The sequence below is a fragment of the Xiphophorus hellerii genome, chromosome 19 (genome assembly GCF_003331165.1).
Source record: "Xiphophorus hellerii strain 12219 chromosome 19, Xiphophorus_hellerii-4.1, whole genome shotgun sequence".
Taxonomy (NCBI): domain Eukaryota; kingdom Metazoa; phylum Chordata; class Actinopteri; order Cyprinodontiformes; family Poeciliidae; genus Xiphophorus; species Xiphophorus hellerii.
In genome coordinates, this window is record NC_045690.1 from 22845344 (window position 1) to 22863772 (window position 18429).

The 18429-nt window shown below is 39.9% G+C and overlaps 1 protein-coding gene across 1 annotated transcript; it reads right to left on the reverse strand.

The window, feature by feature from the left end:
• Positions 1 to 405: 405 nt before the first annotated feature.
• Positions 406 to 18178, reverse strand: capn3a (calpain 3a, (p94)). Its single transcript, XM_032546282.1, has 21 exons — positions 17706 to 18178; positions 17338 to 17407; positions 16078 to 16196; positions 14934 to 15067; positions 13091 to 13259; positions 12834 to 12917; positions 12651 to 12745; positions 12462 to 12539; positions 11771 to 11931; positions 11419 to 11588; positions 11295 to 11306; positions 10949 to 11157; positions 6886 to 6922; positions 6699 to 6776; positions 6521 to 6578; positions 5775 to 5839; positions 4524 to 4592; positions 4265 to 4343; positions 3355 to 3471; positions 3062 to 3120; positions 406 to 1573 (listed from the first exon to the last, which is right to left on the reverse strand). The coding sequence occupies exons 1-21, from the start codon at positions 17955 to 17957 to the stop codon at positions 1547 to 1549; spliced, it is 2142 nt and encodes a 713-aa protein (XP_032402173.1). The 5' UTR covers positions 17958 to 18178; the 3' UTR covers positions 406 to 1546.
• Positions 18179 to 18429: the final 251 nt, after the last annotated feature.

Sequence of the window (18429 nt, forward strand, 5' to 3'; positions counted from 1 at the left end):
CAAGTGTGCAGCTGTGATGTGTTACATCGAGCGACGTGACGTTACTTTTTTTTCTTTATATTAAGTTGCCGTAAGCTCAGATTTACGACAGGACTGAGTGCGTTGTTACTGTGTAATCCCCTCGGGCCGTATCTAAGAGTGTGGTTGGAGTTGATCAAGAAGTTTTTGTTTGCTACAGTGACTTTTTTTTATTTATTATTATTTGTTTCTCACCCAGATGTCCGAACGATCGTCTGATTTGAGAACCGAGACCCGAATGCGGTGGCGTTTCCTACTGCACGATTTAATCTGCGTGGAGTCACTCCTTGTTTTTTTCTTTTGAAGGAATGTGTTAAATCGCACTGTTACGTGAACCTTGTTTATCAAGAGTGAAGTGAGGTTGTGTGTTTTTTTTTGTGTTTTTTATTTTTATTTTGGTTTTGAATCACAGCATTGAGCAGAAGGCACGGGAGCTTTATTTTCCACACCGGTGGTAGTTTTCTCATGGAGTGTGGATCTGAAGGGTGTTAAGAGGAGGTGTTGGACGGAAGAACAAAGAATAAAGTTTCGTCTCACATGCCAATAGCCAAGTAACCGATAGCATAAGTCAGCATTTTTAAAAGCAGTTTCCACCCATTTTTACCAGCACGATGTTCTATTTATATAAGTGTTCAGTTCACCTCTTACCTGGCATTCCTGAGTTTCTTCAAGTATTTTCATTTGGTATCAAGGTTCTGAAGAACTTTTCTTTTTTTTCAAAGAAGTGCAATCTTAAGATGTTAATAATAAAAAATGTGTGCAACATAAAAAAAAAGGTCTGTTTTCATTTAAAGATATTTTCAAATCAGACATGTTGGAAAGCAGTCAAACCAACAACTACATATTTATTTATTGGGTTAAAATGATTAAAAATGTAGTACACTCAATTGACCAAAGCCTTTATAAGTAGGGGGGGGGAATGAATCACAAAAAGCTGCAGTTCAACCCTTTTGCCATAATGTTTCAAATGTATATTTCTGATTTTTAATCGAGCTCAAAAACTGAAAGACAGTCGGCGGGAGCGAAGTCCTGCTGAGGTGGATCGGAGGAGGCCTGAGTTTCTCTGACACGGAGAGAGCTGTATGCAACGTGGATCATAAAATTTTTTTACTGACAAAACTAAGTGATTAAAAAGCACTTGATTAAAATTGAATATGAGAAATATTAATCCCAGGTCAGAGGGATGAATGGTATAAGAAGAAAACATGATGCATGAGAAGGGCTCTGTGAGGTATTGTGACAGTAAAAAGAGGTTGGTTGTGTTGGCTGCCTGAGAAAAAGAACAGTACAACAGGTGATGATGTCCAAAAAAAAGAAAAAGAAAATGTAACTAAAAAGAGTCCGATGTGATGGTGGCAGGACGAGGGCAGAGGAAACAGAACGGTGGAGGTGAAGACGTCCTTTGGAGCTTCTGGAGGTTGATGTGGATGAAAGCCAACGGCGATCGGGCACGATGAATACTGAGGTAAGGGCTGGCAGGTCTGGTCCTCATGTGGAGTGGAGTTCACCTGGGAGAAGGTGGGCCTGTCTAGGCGTACATGGTCAACTGGAGCCACTTCAGACGGAGGGGGGGAAAAAAACATTTTTTTTGTTTTGTTTGTAGAATTAAAAAAAAAAAATCTTTCATGGTTCAATTTGCAGTGCTGGAATACTTTTTCTATTTTTTCTTACCTAAGTATATATGCACTACAGATAAAGAAGAATGTCAGTTTAAGTTCATTAAAAATGTGAAAATATAAAATGATTTCTGTGTTATAGATGCTGGTAAACGGACCCGGGTGTTGCACAACATCTTGAATGTCAGTTTGTATGTATTGATATGAACACTCCCACTAAAAATGTCTTGTGTTTAGTCACCAGCAAGATTCTGGCATTGCTGGATATTTTTGACCGATGTCCTGGTTGCTGTTAAAGGTTCAGCATGTGGAATAATATTTTTGTGGTCAAGAATGGGACAAATTTAGCCAGATAACACAGGCAACTGACGTAAAGAAACACTTTCTTTTTCTTTTACAAATTTTAGAATGAAAAAAATTAGGCGAGCACTTTGTTCTTCTTTCATTCTAGATTCGTAGTAAGAAGAAACACAACGTACAGGGATTTTTACTCCATAGTAAATGTTATTGTTAGCTAAGCGTAACTAGCCCCGTTGAGCTAAAGCTAGCTAAGCTAAGCTAAATACAGCAAGCGTTTTCAAAGAGTGACCTATATTCCGTTTATGGGATATTTCTAGTTTATATTTTAATGTACAATTATATGTTTTATACCGTACAGAGTTCGTCTGGTGTCATAGGAGAAAATAAAATCATGGTAGTGACTTAATATCTCATACTTTTTCCCCCGGTCGTGTCACCAGATGGGCTCTGTAGTTTTAGGTCTGACAACTTCGTTTTTTAAAAAAATATTGAATGTTTTTGGTGAGCAGGTAAAAAAAACAATATATATTCTCATTTTTTAAAATAATTTTTTAAGCCAACTCGTGTTTTTAATATTGTAATTTTGACCCATGAGGCATAACCATTGGCATAGTCTGTTCATTTTCAACATGGTGGAGCTCTGAGTGGTTCTCCAAACTTATAATGTTAGCCACCTTCGTCCACTCCAAACCATTTGCTGCTTGAACACCCAACTATCTCCAAGCTTAAACTATCTAGTTGCTGTTTTGATAGAAAGTTGTAGAATTTGAAGATTGTCCTCCATTATTCCACTTTGGCAGTGAAACACTCATAATAGTATTGTATTGTGTTCTGAGATTTGAACATCTCCAGCTAAATCAATCAGTTGAAAGCTTAATGATGGCAAGAAAAAGTTTGCAGTTTCTCTGCAACCTGCTCGTGTATGTATATATTTGAGGCTGTATGCTGGAACAATTGAAATCCATTAAGACAAACCTAAATGTCTCTCATGATGAAGACGATTTGTGCATGTAAACTCGTGGTCGGAGGCAGATAAATGTGTTAGGAGCTGTGTTATTACATTTGTGTCATGCTTAATTTGGCTGTTATGCTATAGTGTGTATGCAGTCGTGATGATGGCTTCGTACCTCCAGGACGCTGAGTCTGATGGTTCCATCTCCATCCTGGTCAAATGCTTGGAAGGCCCCTGAGAAGGAAAACATTCAACTGTAAGTGCTGTTAAACATTTGTTAAAGCTGCAGTATATAACTTTTTATAAGCAACATATTTTTTCACATATTTGTTAAAACTGTCACTTTGTTGTGACTATGTGACATCAGACAAATAATAGATGAAAAGAAGAAAAAAAATCAAGCTTCTCCGACTCCCTCCTGTGGTCCTACTGCCATCTGCAGGAACAACCAATCAGAGCCTGACTTACTGAACATGGCCTCGAGCCGAACCAGGCAGCTGATGAAGCTGTCGAAGTCGATGTTCATGTTCTCGTTCGCGTAGCGCATAGTGATGATGTCGTACAGCTGGTTGTTGAGACGGAAGCCTGGACAGGACATAAGACACATGGCTGTACAGTGACAAGAACATTTAGAGGATGAGTTCAGGCTGCAGGTGAAGAAGAATCTCACAATCAGTTTTTTAAATTTTTTTTATTCATAACAAAAATGTGACGCGACAATAACAACGGAGCACTTTAAGAGTCAAATTATGCAGTTTTCCGTCACCTCTGGTTTCTGCCCAAGTCATAAAATATTAGACATCATGCTCATGTTGTCACTATAAAATGAGATCCATTGGCCCGTGTTGAATAACTGAAACCTGTTTACTGGTTTGTTTTTTTTTTACATAATTTTCCACAAATATCAACACCCTACAGAAGACAACGTACTGTATAAATTTTCTGTTAGCAAGTGTGTTATTGCCGTCTTCATAAAATAACAGCCTATGTCATTTTTTGCCAAAAGATAATTTAGATTAAAAAAAAAAATCTCCTTTGACAAAAAAAATGACTTAAGCCGTTGTTTAGGAAGGTGACGTTACGTTGGTTTTTGTTTTCCTTTAAATATTTAAGAAAATAAATACATTTTTTAAAGTGAATATCCAACAAAAATGAGAATTTGCCTTTTTCAAAAGACAACTCTAGGTCTTGTTTAAATATTCCAGTTTATTTTTCCCCCCTTCTAGTTGGACCATCACATGAAATTCTACTAAAAGATTGAAGCAATGTGACACAATATGAAAAGGTTGTGCCTCTCTTAACTTCGGCAAACTAAACTTGATTTTTTTTCCCGGTGCATCGTTAGCAACGACCCAAATTACTTCCTGTCTGTTCTTACCTGCATCGTTGACGGCGTTCCTCATCTCGTAGCTGTTGATGCTGCCGGTTTGATCGGCGTTATAATGTTTGAAGATTCCCTGGAAAACAGGAAGAACAGATGAATTTGTCGCATGAACCACTGAAAATCACCCCAATCCAACTGGTTGTAATGAAAAATACTAGCTAAAAAATGAATTTTTCTAGACGCCAACACTACAAAACACTGCTATTGCATTTGATTCAGCTATTTATTAGAACTGCATAGGAACGTTTCCCACCTGCCACTGCTTGATCTTATTCCACAGATGTATGAACTCCTGCAGGTTGAGTCTACCTGTCCCGTCCATCTTGAATGGATACGGTTAAGACCAAACACCACACCATTGTGCGCTTTTAATTTGAAATGCAAGTCTTTCCTCTTTTCATTTTACCCCGTTGACTATCCATGAATGACGAACATCATGTGAGGTATTTAATAGGGAAGGTGGTGGAACATTTTCTCAAAATAGGGTGACAGCGGTTCAGCAGGTATAGTAGTCTCTTTGCAGTCGGAAGGTTGTGGGTTCGATTTCAGCTTCCCTTTATCCCATGCCAATGGGCAAGGCACTAAACCCCAAGTTCCCTTCCAGTCTGTTCTTCCCACAATGGTATTTTATCATTTTTCCTTAATAGGGTTGAAACAATTAATCGTGATTAATTGATAATTGAAATACTCGCCAACTAGTAATCAATTAATCGTTAACTGGAGTAGACAGACTTAAAAAAAGGCCATTTGTTGAAAGAAAAAACATATTCACAGTGGTAATTAAACCAAAACTGTGCAAAAACATATACGCTTTGAATTTAAGATAATAATAAAAAAAACTCAAGTAGTTTTAGCTTCACCAGGCTCAACTTTTGTAAAAAAAAAAAAAAAAAGAAAAGAAACAAACTTCTATTTAGCACCTTTTGCTATCCAGTTATTTGTCGGTTAATCCAAAAATGAATCAACACTGTGGTGACGTTAAGTCAAGCAGAAAGGTCTGAGCTTTTCACATGTTGATCTTAGAAGTATTATTTTAGCTGGAGATGCATCCTTTGCTACAAATGGTCAAGGGTTCACTAAGGGAATGCTACATTATTGTATTTTAGGCAATAAAACATTTATTTTCTTTTTTAATAAAGGAATTAAATTGTTTGTTTGGATTTTTAGTGCATTTCTAATATCACATAAAAAAAGGCTTAAATGGTTAAATAAAATAATCTGCAGAATTTGACCATTTTTACCCGATTAATCGATTAATCGTCAGAACAATCGATAGAGTAATCTATCAGTATATTCAGTATTACTGAAATAATTGGTACTTGCAGCCCTGTGTTGATTGTATCAAACAGGAGCCAACTCCTCCAGGCTAAGTAGAGCATTTGGTTAAATCCAGACGTTGCCCTGGCGCCGTGAGCGTCCATCACCGACCCGACCAAAGGGTCTCGGCAGGTTGCGTCTCCTGTTCACAACACAGCCTGCCTGATGCGCTCGATACAAAGGATACGTCCATCAGAGCAATCATGCTCCTGCAGCTCTCCAGGCTGAAGCCCTCCGTGTTCAGGTCCTTATCTGGAGGAACAACAAGATGGGGGGTAAAAAAATGTTTGAAAAGACGCCACATTTCTCGCAAAAGTAGAGCTACTTCTTGAACTTTGTCACTTCTTACTATAACAACGACCACAAACTTCAGTGTAACCTATTGGAAAATCACAACTATTTTAGGAGTAAACCTAAGCCTGTGTGACATGGCATTGCATCTAGATTTTAATGTAACTATAGACGGGACTCATTTATAAAGACGTTCCCCTTTCTTTAAGGGTTTCATTAAAATGTTGCATGTTTACTGTAAAAACACAATTTTACTGAAAAAAACAACGTGGCAAAACATTACATACCCGTGTTTAGATGAAAGCAAAATTCATGTGTTAGCATGGCCTAGTCAAAGTCCAGACCTAAATCTGATACTCAAAAAACTGCTGTTGGCAGAAAAACCCCATGAAATCTGAACTAGCTCGAGCTGTTCTGCTAAACAAGAACGAATAAATATTTCTGAGAGCTGCAAAATACAAGGCGACGAACACAAAAGCACGCCACACTTTTCAGATTTTGATTTTCTAAAAGAAACGCAAAAACGTAGGTTCTTTTGCATTCTTCTTTCAAATAGTCCCTACTTTCTGATGAGGCATCACGTGAAATTCCAATAGCACACAGAGTTTTGCAGTTGTGATGTGTCAAACATGTTGGACTTACGCGTGGTGATCACCCTGTTGAGAACGTTTCTCAGTTCATTAGCTGTGATCTCCATGTCCTGAGAGGGAGAGAACGAGCGCAGGACTGATGCACAAATACACTTTCGCCGTCAGCATAGCTGATCCTAATAACAAATCATGCGAGTTTCTGCTTCCCGTTTCTGCGCGTCTGCACTCACGTCGCCGGCTATCTCCTGAAAAATAGTCCGGAACTGCTGGTCCTCCTCGCTCTCTTCCCCCGCCGAGGCCGGAGCCGGCTGCCGGGGTAAAACGAGGTGCGGTAAGAAAAAAAAACAACAAAAAAACACGAGGAGATGAAATGTTGTCGTTCCAACCCAAAACGGTGCGAAGCGAACTCGGACTTACCACAGGACGGTCCGCTTCGATCCTGTTCTCTATCTCCCTGGGTGAAAACGGACAAACAGCAGTCACCACATCTCATCTAGACCTGAAGCTACATGTTGGTACCTGGTGCTTCCTACAGCCAGCAGCTGTAGCTCACCCTGTAGCATCCTCTCATCATTTTAAGCCTTTAATGATTCATTTGAACAGTTCTTTTTCCAAGATGGAATGATTACACAACTTACAACTTCTTCAGTGAGTTTTAAAAACTCAAATTGGGAAGACATGTTTGTCATTTTTTTTTGTGTGTGGACACAAAATCCTACAAAGTATTTTTGGTCTAGTTTCTTGTGCAAATATCTTAGTACACTTAAAATAAAATAAAAGTAGCTTTTCAGTGAGATATAGAGAGCTTGTTTTAAGTCAATCATTTCTTAACATTGGCAGATTATTTATTGTTTAGTTGTAACATTGGAAAAAATGTCTTGTTATAGTGGCTTGCAAAAGTATTCATACCCCATGAATGTTTCCATACATATTGACTCTATTCAGTCATTAGCCGTCAGACAACTTCTGAAGGCAATTGGTCCCACTTCTCGGTTTTTTATTTGCAAAAAATGTTTTGAATCATGTATAATTTTCTTTCTGCTTCACAATTGTATTCTACTTAAACATTAATATTCAAGGGAACATACTTATGTCTCTGGTTGCAATGTGACAAAATATGAGAAGGTTCAAGGGGTATGAATACTTTTGCAAGCCTCTGAATAAGTGAAGAGAGGAACTAGTACTTTTTCATCAATATTCAGGAATTATTGACTTAAAACAAGCTCCTTTATGTTGCTGAAAAGCTACTTGTAAGTTAGTTTTGTCTTGACCAAAGATTCTTTGTAAAATGTTGTGTTTTTGCAGTGTTACCCTAATCTAAGGGTCAAAATTAACAAATATTTGGACAAACTTCTTCCATCAAATGCCAATCGATGCCATGCTTAACAGTTTTGCACTTTTCTTTTTTAGCTTTAACAAACTCAGGTGCTTCTAAACATACTTCTGAGCATTGTGCCCAAATAGCTACATGTTTGGCCTCGTCTTCAGAGTAAAACTCATCTGTCAATACAGGTTCTTGAGTTCTATCCTATTTCTTTATATGAGTATGAAAGTTTGGGTCTGGTGCTTAAAATTTTGACACACAATGTGTTTGACCACAAAACTGCATCCAAATTGGATTTGGAAATTTTCCGAAGTTCTAGCTTCGTTCCTGGTTTAAAAATAAAGAAGTCCACATCTTTTGAGCTCTTCCAATTTAGCCAAACTTTGGCCAGAATGATGCCAGAAGTTTGCATTGGACATACTTCTGGTTTGGTGACACTAAATCAGATTTTGGGGTGTAGAATTAGGCCTGTCGCGATAAACGATAAATCAATTAATCACACGATAAATTAAAACTATCGACGTCATTTTAATTATCGGCTTTCGGCCTTTTTCTCTTTCTGTTAATGACACTGAATGAAAAAAGGCTCAACTCCGGTGCTCTCCACTGACTCCTCCCTTCCTCATTTCCTTAGTGTAAAGCCCAGTGGACACGACACGATCTTAAAGCTATTGGCTGATTGTCAGTCCATTTTCAAAACCTGACAGACCACACATTAGCCGACAGAAATCCTAGGTTTAACGGTTCGATCGGGTTCGTTCCTGCCCTGTGGTGTCCAACAATGGGCACAAAATAATGCCTACATGTTCAGTGAACTACTTTTAAAACCCGACATTAATCAATGTTTACTACAGTCTACCTGCAATGCATGTTGCTAGTGTCAGTCCTGACTGAATGAAAATCATTATAACCTATTTATGTCACGTTAACAAAGAACAGCTGAAAAGTTACCGGGTTTATCAACTGCGGTAGCAATTGCGCTCCAACTCCTCCTCTTGTCATTTCTATATTCTTGGCACGAAATGTTGAATAAACATTAATGTTGTTTCCACATATCATCTCCAAAGTCCGCTGGACTTCGGGTTGCGCCGTATCAGCTGTTTGGGATTCCACTCTGTAATTTCCCCTCAGAAAACACGGAGGAGAATCCATGCTGAGTTAAAGCTCCCAGTCGGGGAAAACCCCTGATTTAGATCGGAGCGGCCACGACGATCTACCGTAACACACCACACACTACAGGATGATCGGTTACGAAATTGCAAGCGACAATCTTAGAACGGCCAACGATCTAAGATTGTCATAAGGGGAAAATCGGAGCAAAAAATCATGTAGTGTGAACTATTGCATCAGATAGTCGATGTGCCCATCTTCTCTATTTAAATCTAATTATTACTGAAGGGCAACATAGTATACAGACTTCATAATCTGCACTCTTTTGGTTGAATGCAGTATTTATTTCCACTTTGGCTTTATGTTGTTTAGGTTTTATTCCAGTACATTTTTTGTTAATGGAGACAGAATCCATTTTATTTTTGTTTTTGGTTGTTTTGTTTATTTTGTTTATCAGTTCCAGTGTTAAGTGTTCTTTTGAAAATACAGTGCATCTATCTGTGGCAGGAAATCGCATGCGTTATTACGTCATTTCCATTAAATCAGTGAAAAAGGGCTTCAAACAATGTTATTGTTTATCGCAATAATTTTTGAGACAATTAATCGCTCAGCAAAATTCATTATCGTGACAGGCCTATGTAGAATTATTTTTGAGTCTGAATGTTTGATTTGATCATGTATGGATTATAGAAAATCCGCGGTAAAGTCAAACTTGTTCACCTGTTTCTTGCTTCTAAAAACTAAAAAGAGTTGGAATGAGACGTTCCAAATTAGCGTGTCAACTTTTGACCAGAGATTTACACCAGTATTACTGATAGGAACTGTGCACATCTATCCCTCCTGTTTGCCGCTTCGTCCTCCGGTGGTTCACGCCAGCGGCTCGATCTTCCAGCACGAAGTCGTTTGAACGTTTACCGGATCACGCCCATATCGGAAGCCGCTTGTCCTAAAAAAGATTCCATAACAGCTTCGAACTCGGGCCGATTTCTTCCAGTTCTACAAATCAAACTGCCGTTAAAATCGTTTGCTCTTGGGGCTTTTTTTTTTTTTTTCTTTCCCACCCAAACATGTGGTCACAACCCAACAACACAAAGCAGCAGGAGCAGCCAGAAATTAAAACCGAGTGACATGCAGTAAGTAGGACTGGGTACTGCTGGAAATGCTTAATTTATTTTCAAAACCTCTCTGATGAAGGTTGGCTTAGGATGTAACTTAAGAAAGATTTACAGAATTTAAATGATTCACTATAAACATGGCTACTTTACCAGAGATGCACCAATCAGTCAGCCAAAGACAGGAATCTGCCCTGATTTCTTTCTAGTTCCTAAATGCATCAAACCGAACACCTGCAGTCATTTTCTCACTTTAAACTAACAGCACATAATTTGATTCCCAATTTTAATATGTTCTCTAATGTATTATTTTCTAATATATTAAAAAAAGGCCTGTAGCAACATTTCAGGAAGACTTTGGGGAAAAAATCCTGAAGTCTGACACATTTTTAGTTCTGACACCTCCAGAAATACCCAGTCCTCTTCTGAAACATGTAAAGAAACATCAGAAATGACAAAAAGTATTCGGCCTTTACCACAAAAAAAAAGTATTTACCCTCCGTTTGTCCTTTACCACGACAGCATGTGAAGGCCATTGTAGACAGAAAAAAAACTTAATTAATTTCCCCAAAATACTCTGAAATATTGAGACTAATCAGAAATAACTCTGAAATTTTGAGATTGATCTCAGAAATTTTGCACAAAAAAAAAAATATCTTAATTTAAAAATAAAAAAGTTAACATTTTCGACTTTTGACACTCCGAGGCATCTGAAATTCCTGAGGATGATCGCAAACTTTCAGAGTTTCTTTTTTCTCACAAATCTTTGACTTTTGGAGTTCACAAATTTCCATCGTTTTTCCTAGGGTTTTTTTTTTTTGTTTTGTTGGAAATGTATTCCTCTTTTTTTTCTATCTACAGTAACCCTAACTCACCGTCGTACTTTACAGACCTGTCTTTTGACTACATCACAACCCCTGGGTCGCTCACTCACTCTGAGGTGTTCCTCTTTTCAGAGAAGACTCTCAGGATGAACTCCCCCTCCTGGTGCGGCTCGTACGTGGAAGGTACGATGACGTACTCGCCGGGGCTCAGGCGGAAGCGCTGCGTCACCTCCCGCAGGTTGATGTAGGACCTGGAGCGGGCCTTGGAGGAGTTGACCAAGAAGAAGTCCTTCTGCATGTGCTGCTTGTTTCCATGCATCTGCAAAGATGAGCCGCAGCGACAGGTAAAAGCACGGATACTGAACAAAGATCAGGTTTAGACAATAATCCCTTTGATAATCGATAAAAACGAATGCAGGATACAATTGACGAATGTTTTGTTGACACCTTCCTCACCTCCTTTGGCACCTGTGGAGCGATACAAGCAGCAGTGGAAACAAATAGAACATTTATTATTTCCAACAATCAAATTCCATCTGTTCATATTCAAACAAAAGTAGGCTAGCGTAAAATCCGTCACCTCGTAAATGGCGAATCCGATGGTGAAGAGGTTGGCCCCCATCTTTCGCTCTTTTCGTCTGTTCTTCTGCATCAGGGACACCACGAAGGTGCAGACCACCTCGTTGTCGTCCGGGTCGTCGTCCTCCTCCAGCAGGCGGAGGCGGTACTGAGGGTTGGTCCAGAAGGTGTCTGCAGAACATGTAGAACGATCAAATGTTCTCACATTTACATGAAATAAACCTTCATGTTTGACCTTTTATGATATTGCACTCATTTGCAAAAGCCATTCAGTTAAGCTCTTTATGTTTTTTTGTGTTATTGTTTTAATCAACTGGACAGACATTTTTGATTAATAAAAAGCTTTATTGGACCTGGATAGTTTCTGCAGCCTCCGGCGGAGCAGCCTCTCACCCAGCGGCCCTCGTTCACAGAAACCGTCCACTTGTGGATCTTGTCGTCCTCGAGGGCGTCGGGTGTCATATTACAGATCTCAATCTTAGTGTAATTCTTCTTGAAGTCCTCAAATGACATCCTGAAGGACACCAGAAAGTACAATAGTCACCATAGTCCTAAGTTACCAATTCCCCAGATATTTTGTAATTTTGCCCGACAAGATTGCCTGTAATAAATCTCACACCAGCCAGCCGGTGGTCCCATGTAACTCACAAGGTGCCCTTGTATTTTCCCACTTGAGTACCTGCCCCCCAAAAATGTCTGCGCACACCAATGCACCGATGCTTCTAAATAAAAGAAGCATTGGTAGGCGTGACCCTTCACTAGTCCCGTCACTGTCAAAAGATTTGTGCACCAGTAGAAAAATTAAAGTTTTGGAATTACAGTAGGATTTCAGTAGGATCATCTGCATATGGCTGTGGACAACAGATAACTGATTGGCAAAGTTATCTTAGCGACGAAGACTGGGTGCTAAAATTGAACTGAAAGGTGCTATCAACCAAGAATTAGTTTTTAGTCTTCAGCAGTTCATTTATTGGACATTTAAACATTTTTAAATCAATCTAAAAATCTTAACAGCAGTCGCGTGTTCAATAACCCGACACTCACCAGAACTCTCCATCCTCTGCGCTTTGGTGCTGCAGTTTGTCTTTGTCAGCCTTAGAGAGATTCGCCCACTCTTTGGAGCTGTTGAAATAACAAACAAGAAGATGTAAGTTCCTTAACAAGCAACATATACCTGAGACAGAGGATAAAACCTTTAAGGAAAGTGTTAAACAAGCAAAAGAAATCCCTCACTTGTCACTCCAGGGGCCGTTCCATTCCACCTGACCCCATGGGTTCCTGAGACGCACCAGACGAACTTTGTTGTCCTTGTGCTGAGAGGGTTTACACTGTTGTGATGCAGAGAAATGGAAATAGTGAATCACATGCCGTGGAACCAAACACGTTAACATGCTCCAGTTGAGCCGCCGGTTTTACCTCGTCCACCGCTGTCACGGAGTAGGCGTGACCCTTCACTAGTCCCGTCACTGTGCGGGTCTCAAAGCGAGCAGGAACCAGAGACTAAAGCCAAACATTGAGCAAAAAACAACAAGAAACCAAGAACAGAGGAAGAGAAAATATGAGAAAACATATAAGCAACACACAGACTACACTTCTAACTAACAAAAACTCCTGGATCATACTCCATAAAAGTCTTATCTTATGTAGTCAAAGTAAGATAACCAAGCTCTCACATCAATGGAGCAGCCCATGAGTGAGCCTCTCTCCAGGGCTTTCTTCATGATCTTATAAAGCTCTTTTGGAGCTTCCTTCATCTCGTAAAACTCTGTGACGCCTCCCGTGAAATCCTCCATGGCTTCCGTGGTGTTCCCGCCTTTCAGGGCCTCGTAAGAGCCGTGAAGCCTAGACAAAGCAACAGGCGACAGAGATTCTTCTGTCACTTTTTCTCCTTTCAGTTTAATTGTGTTTATTTAAAAAGGAGCAACGTACATTGATCAATAAATAAGGCTAAATGCAAAAAAAGCTAGTTGCCTTTTGGGCGATTGACTTGGTGCTACACATGTAGGACTGGGTATCAAGAGCTTTCAAGTTCCAGCTGAACACCCCTCTAATTAGGCCTTTAAGCAATAACGTCAGATGCCATACGGACATAAAGGTCATTGTCTCCTTTAGTCACAAACTCTTACACGCTTCACCTTGCTAACAACATCTCCTCAGTGCTACCCAGACTGAGTTGGGTAGCACTTGGCTGGACCAAACAACTTAATTTTGTGTAGCGAAGCATCTAGAAATCAGAAATTTTTTTCGGTTTCTAGGGTGGTTGCTGGCTCCCCAACATTAGTTCCCATCAGAGACAAGTTTTCGCATTCTTCCTTTCTCTGTAGGAGTGAACTTTGATAGTTCTAATGCTTATTCAGACTTTGAGCTCATTACTGAATATCCAGGCAAGTATCTGAACTCCAAACCAAAATTGTGTGACTAGGGCTTGACAATTGCTCACTTTTACGTTGAGTACGCCAATCAGAGAGGCTTGCGGCATTGCGTTAGGCCACTGCCTTGCTAAGTTTCATTTGGTATGTAAATTGCATTTCCAAATAGTTTTACGTTTCTAGGGTTGTTGCAAATAATTTTACGTCTTATTCAATGATAGCCACAGTTCCTATTGGCTTACTAAAACTGAAGCATTTTCAGCAATGGTCTGCCTCACTTCACTAGTTTGTTCTGAAGAACCAAGATGTACAATAACCACAACTTGGACATCACTTCTCCTTCCATGTTTCCAGCTTACTGAGACAAGGTTCACCAATCAGGAGGTTGTCCTAGCAAGTTGGCTTCCACAGACTCTTCCTTAGTGGGCCAGACAGCCAGTAGGGTGGGAAGATCGTAAGAAGAGTTTGTAAGGAAGTGCATCCCTAACTCCTGGAGATACTAGCAAACCTATTACGCCTGAAACCTTTGTGTTAGAGAAGAGTAAGATCTGACAAAAGCTGACCACACCACAAAGATCCCCTCTCAGGTTTTCTAAAACAAAATAACATTCCAAATGTCTTTTTTGAGCAATTTAGCCATTAGCAACATTTGGTAAGCCAGCCTGTAGCCTTTGCTGTAAGATCTGTAAATCTGCCTGTAACTTCTTCTGTACTTTATCCAAGAGTTTAAAGTAACAATTAATGGTGAGACACGATTAAAAAACATTGACCTAGTTAATTAGAAGCTTTCACAGCCCTGACAATCCCGTCTTTATCCATTGAACCTTTCCAGGGCTGTTCCAATACCTTTGACATAAGAGGCAACATACAAATATGTCCATAGACTAAGTTAATAAAGGTTCATAATCTTACAGATATTACATCAGCATAGTTTCAGTTAATTAAAAAAACATTCCTGACACACTGCATGATAACTACTAGATGTAACCACTTCATAAACAAAACACATCCAAACTCACATCCATAGAAACAAAAGAAATCAGTAAATGGAGACTATATGCAATAATGAAAAGTGCTCAACGCAGTACAGCAGCTGAAAGCACCTCATAATGCCTCTGCTCTTTTATACTAAGGTATTACGACTTACTTTGCGTAGGCCTTCTCCAGCAGGGCACTCCAGAACTCGTTTCTCTCGGCGGACTTAGTGAAGACCAGCTGGTTGTTGAAAGTCGGGACGCGGTCGTCAATGACGACGTCGACCCAGTCACCGTAACGCCAGAACTGAAATATAGAGAATCCAAAAACATGAGCTAGATGACAATGTCTAGGTGTGCATGGTGATCCCTTCGTTACTGGTTCTTCTTTTGTTCATTATTGGACCTTGTGATCACGGTACCTTACTAAAGTACTTGTAGCTCCCACGCATTTATATTTTGTTACATTACAAACTATAAAGTTAATTATATTTCATTGGGATTGACAGACCAACACAAAGAAAAAAGAAACGCGATTTTCAAGCGTCTGAAAAGTGTGGCATGCATCAGAGTCAAACCTTGTAGAACCACGTCTCGTTGCGATTACAGCTTTTAGCCTTTCTGTCCCGGCTTTGCACATATAATAACTTAAATTCTTGTCTATTTTTCTCAATAAAATAGTTCAAGATGAGTCAAAATAGATGGAGAACGTCCACAAGCATAGATTTCCACATCTTGCAGGAGATTCTGATCTGAATTGAGATCTGGAGACTTTGACTGGACCACTGAACACACAGAACAGAGTATGCTTGGGACTGTTGTCCTGCTGGAAAGCTGGGCACCATATGATTTTTTTCTTACCACTTTTTTAAAATTCCTGGTCTGTGGCTTTTCTAAGTGTTAAATTTTCTCTAACAAACTTTTACTAAAGAACAACTAGGTTTTGACTAAAATGGAATTATACACACTTATAAATAGACTTCTGAATGCAGCTGTTGTACCAGAGTTTATTTAATGGGATCAAAGTAAAACAGGCTAAATGCAAGACAAATATTTCAGATATTGATCATAGAAAAACAATCTAAACAATGTATTACTGTCTGTCCGATTCAGAATCATTCACCACTTGCTGCTGGTCTATCATGGAAAAACCCAGGAAGATGCAAGATATTTATGGCTCAAAAGTAATGAAAGAACGTTTAGTATTTATAACAAAATACTAAACGTTCTGTCAGAATAGACATTCAACGGAACATCTGAAATTTTTAATTTTTTTCTTTAGATGTACTTAGTGGCTAGTAAAGTAGATGATCGCACCTGGAAGTGAAAGATGCCGGCATAATTCTCAGAGAAGCTTTGCTCCTGGGGAACAACTCGATAGAGGAGTTTCTCATTCAGGGTGAGACAAGCAATAGCGGCTAACAACCAGCAGTCACCTAAACAGAGAAAACAAGCGTTGAACAAAGCCCGAAGGTAAAGAACGTTCCAACGTGAGCGCTTCTGAGCCACAACTTCTACCTATGGGCCAATATTTAGCCCAGAATATATTGATAAGTTTTGTCCTGCAGGAGGGAAGGTTTTCTGCTCAGTGCTGATCGTTGTGTTTTTGTAACTGTCGCACGAGAACAATGTGCATTTTTTTCTTTTACAACAGGGAATGATTAACTGTGTCTGCCAAGACTTTTGTTCCCTTTGGTCCCCTTTATTTGTTGTGTGAACGGACCAACAATGGGAAGTGCTGCCGGTTTGGATTCCCTTGCAAAAGAGTAAGCACAAAACGGGGAGGCTGCTGCAGGCAGAGAGGCCGTACGTAGGGGATACCTGGGATATGAAATAACCGACTTTTTTGTTGTTCTTCTGAGAATGCAGATTGTTGTTGGAAACCGTTGCAGAAATCGTCGCTCGTTTTATTGAATTTTGTTTCAGCCAAACAAACGGTAACCGTCATAAAAACCGTCCTTCCAGCCGAAACTAGTCGTTCATCATCTATAGAGGCGAAGAGCTGCTGCACGAGCAAGAGCAGTTGGTGTCAGATTGGCTTTTACTAATGCTTATAAACAAATAAAATAATTGAAATTTTCACATGGCTAGCATCAATTAAAGTTCACTCTGGTTTTGTTTCAGGAGAATTTTGAAATTATTTCTGTGATTCCAAATTGCTGCCCCATTTTCAAACCTAGAAAACTTTAACGGATAAAATCAAACTTTTTTTGTTGCACAACGTTTAGCCTCCATGTTATCTGCTTTAAGTCTTGCTCTCGCTCGCTATCGCTTAGCCTGAATAAAATGCAAACATGTCTAAAAAAAACTTTCTTTTTAAATAGCTCCTTATCATTTCTGTGCTTTCTATGCCATCTAAAAAAAATAGAATGTTTAATTTTTCAACCAGCGAGGCAACGTCAAATGTCAATAAGGCAAAAACAATAAAATCAGATTCCCCGCCTTTTAGTTCAACTCTAAAGAATTAAATAAATTCATCTTTTGAAAATATAGGGAGAAGCACAAGATTTTAAGACTGAGTGGTGATCCGCTGATGTTCCAAATGTGTTTTTAAAAATCTAACGAGACAGAGTTTACCAAGATCTCCCTGACAGATGTCTGTCCTACTCGCTCCTCCGACAATGAACTCAGGGTTTTCACTGATTTCCTGCGAAAACAAAACACAAAAGAAAGTTAACCTCAGGTTAAAAATGGACTATAACGGACGGTTTAATATGAAAGACATTCAAAAAACAGGTATAAAGCCTCTTCCTGGATAGCTTCACTTGTTTCTTCTCTGGTTGGACAAAATCCCAACATCATCTCGCAAGTTTGCTGATTGTTTTTTCTTTGTGTATTAAAAAAAATATATAAAATTTTAATCATGTCCTACCTCCCAAATGAGGTCCACCCCATCTTATTTTCAACTTTGTGAGATTGCCCTTCCGCCTGCCAACCCGACCTACCTTAGGCCTCTTCCAGACGATGTTCTTGACCTTGTTGGACTTGTGTCCGAGCTCCTTGAAGCCCAGAGACTCCACTGTGGCGGGGAAAGCTTCATCCTCAAACAGAGTCTTCCTCTGCAGGTAGTCCTGTCTCAGGGTGTTGTAGTCCTGGCCGTTGAACCGGATGGGCTTGTTCAGGGACCCTTCCCCGTCTCTCCTTTCTCGTTCCCGGATCAACCGGTCGCAGAAAAAGCCAGACGGCGTGTATGGCATCTCCACTCGGCAGACCTTCAATTTTTTTGTGAGGGGGGAGGACAAAAAACTGGCCCTGGTCACCTGTCCGAAAGTCTTACAAGCCAAAAAGACCCTGGCATAAATCCAAACGGCTGCTGTCCGATTGGTTGTTGCTCTGCGTGACGTTTCCCCCCTACCCCCTTCGTCACACACGGCGTGAAAGAAACGTTCACCTTTGGGCGGCCATTCACCTGGACGCACAAACGCCACAAACTCACGGACCACACCAACGGCTGTTTTGTTGCGTTCCCATTGGCCGACGCTCCCCCTGCCATCATTGTTGGGTGACACAAAGGCCAGAGGGCATGGAAAGAGCGGCTGGTGGATGCCCTGCCTCAGCAGAAGGCATTCAAGCCCTTTAAACCTCTCCTCAATGGAGCTCAGCGTTGAGCAGCCTCAGCACAACCAGAGCAGGCTGACGCTGTGACGGGGAGCAACACCCGTGTTATAT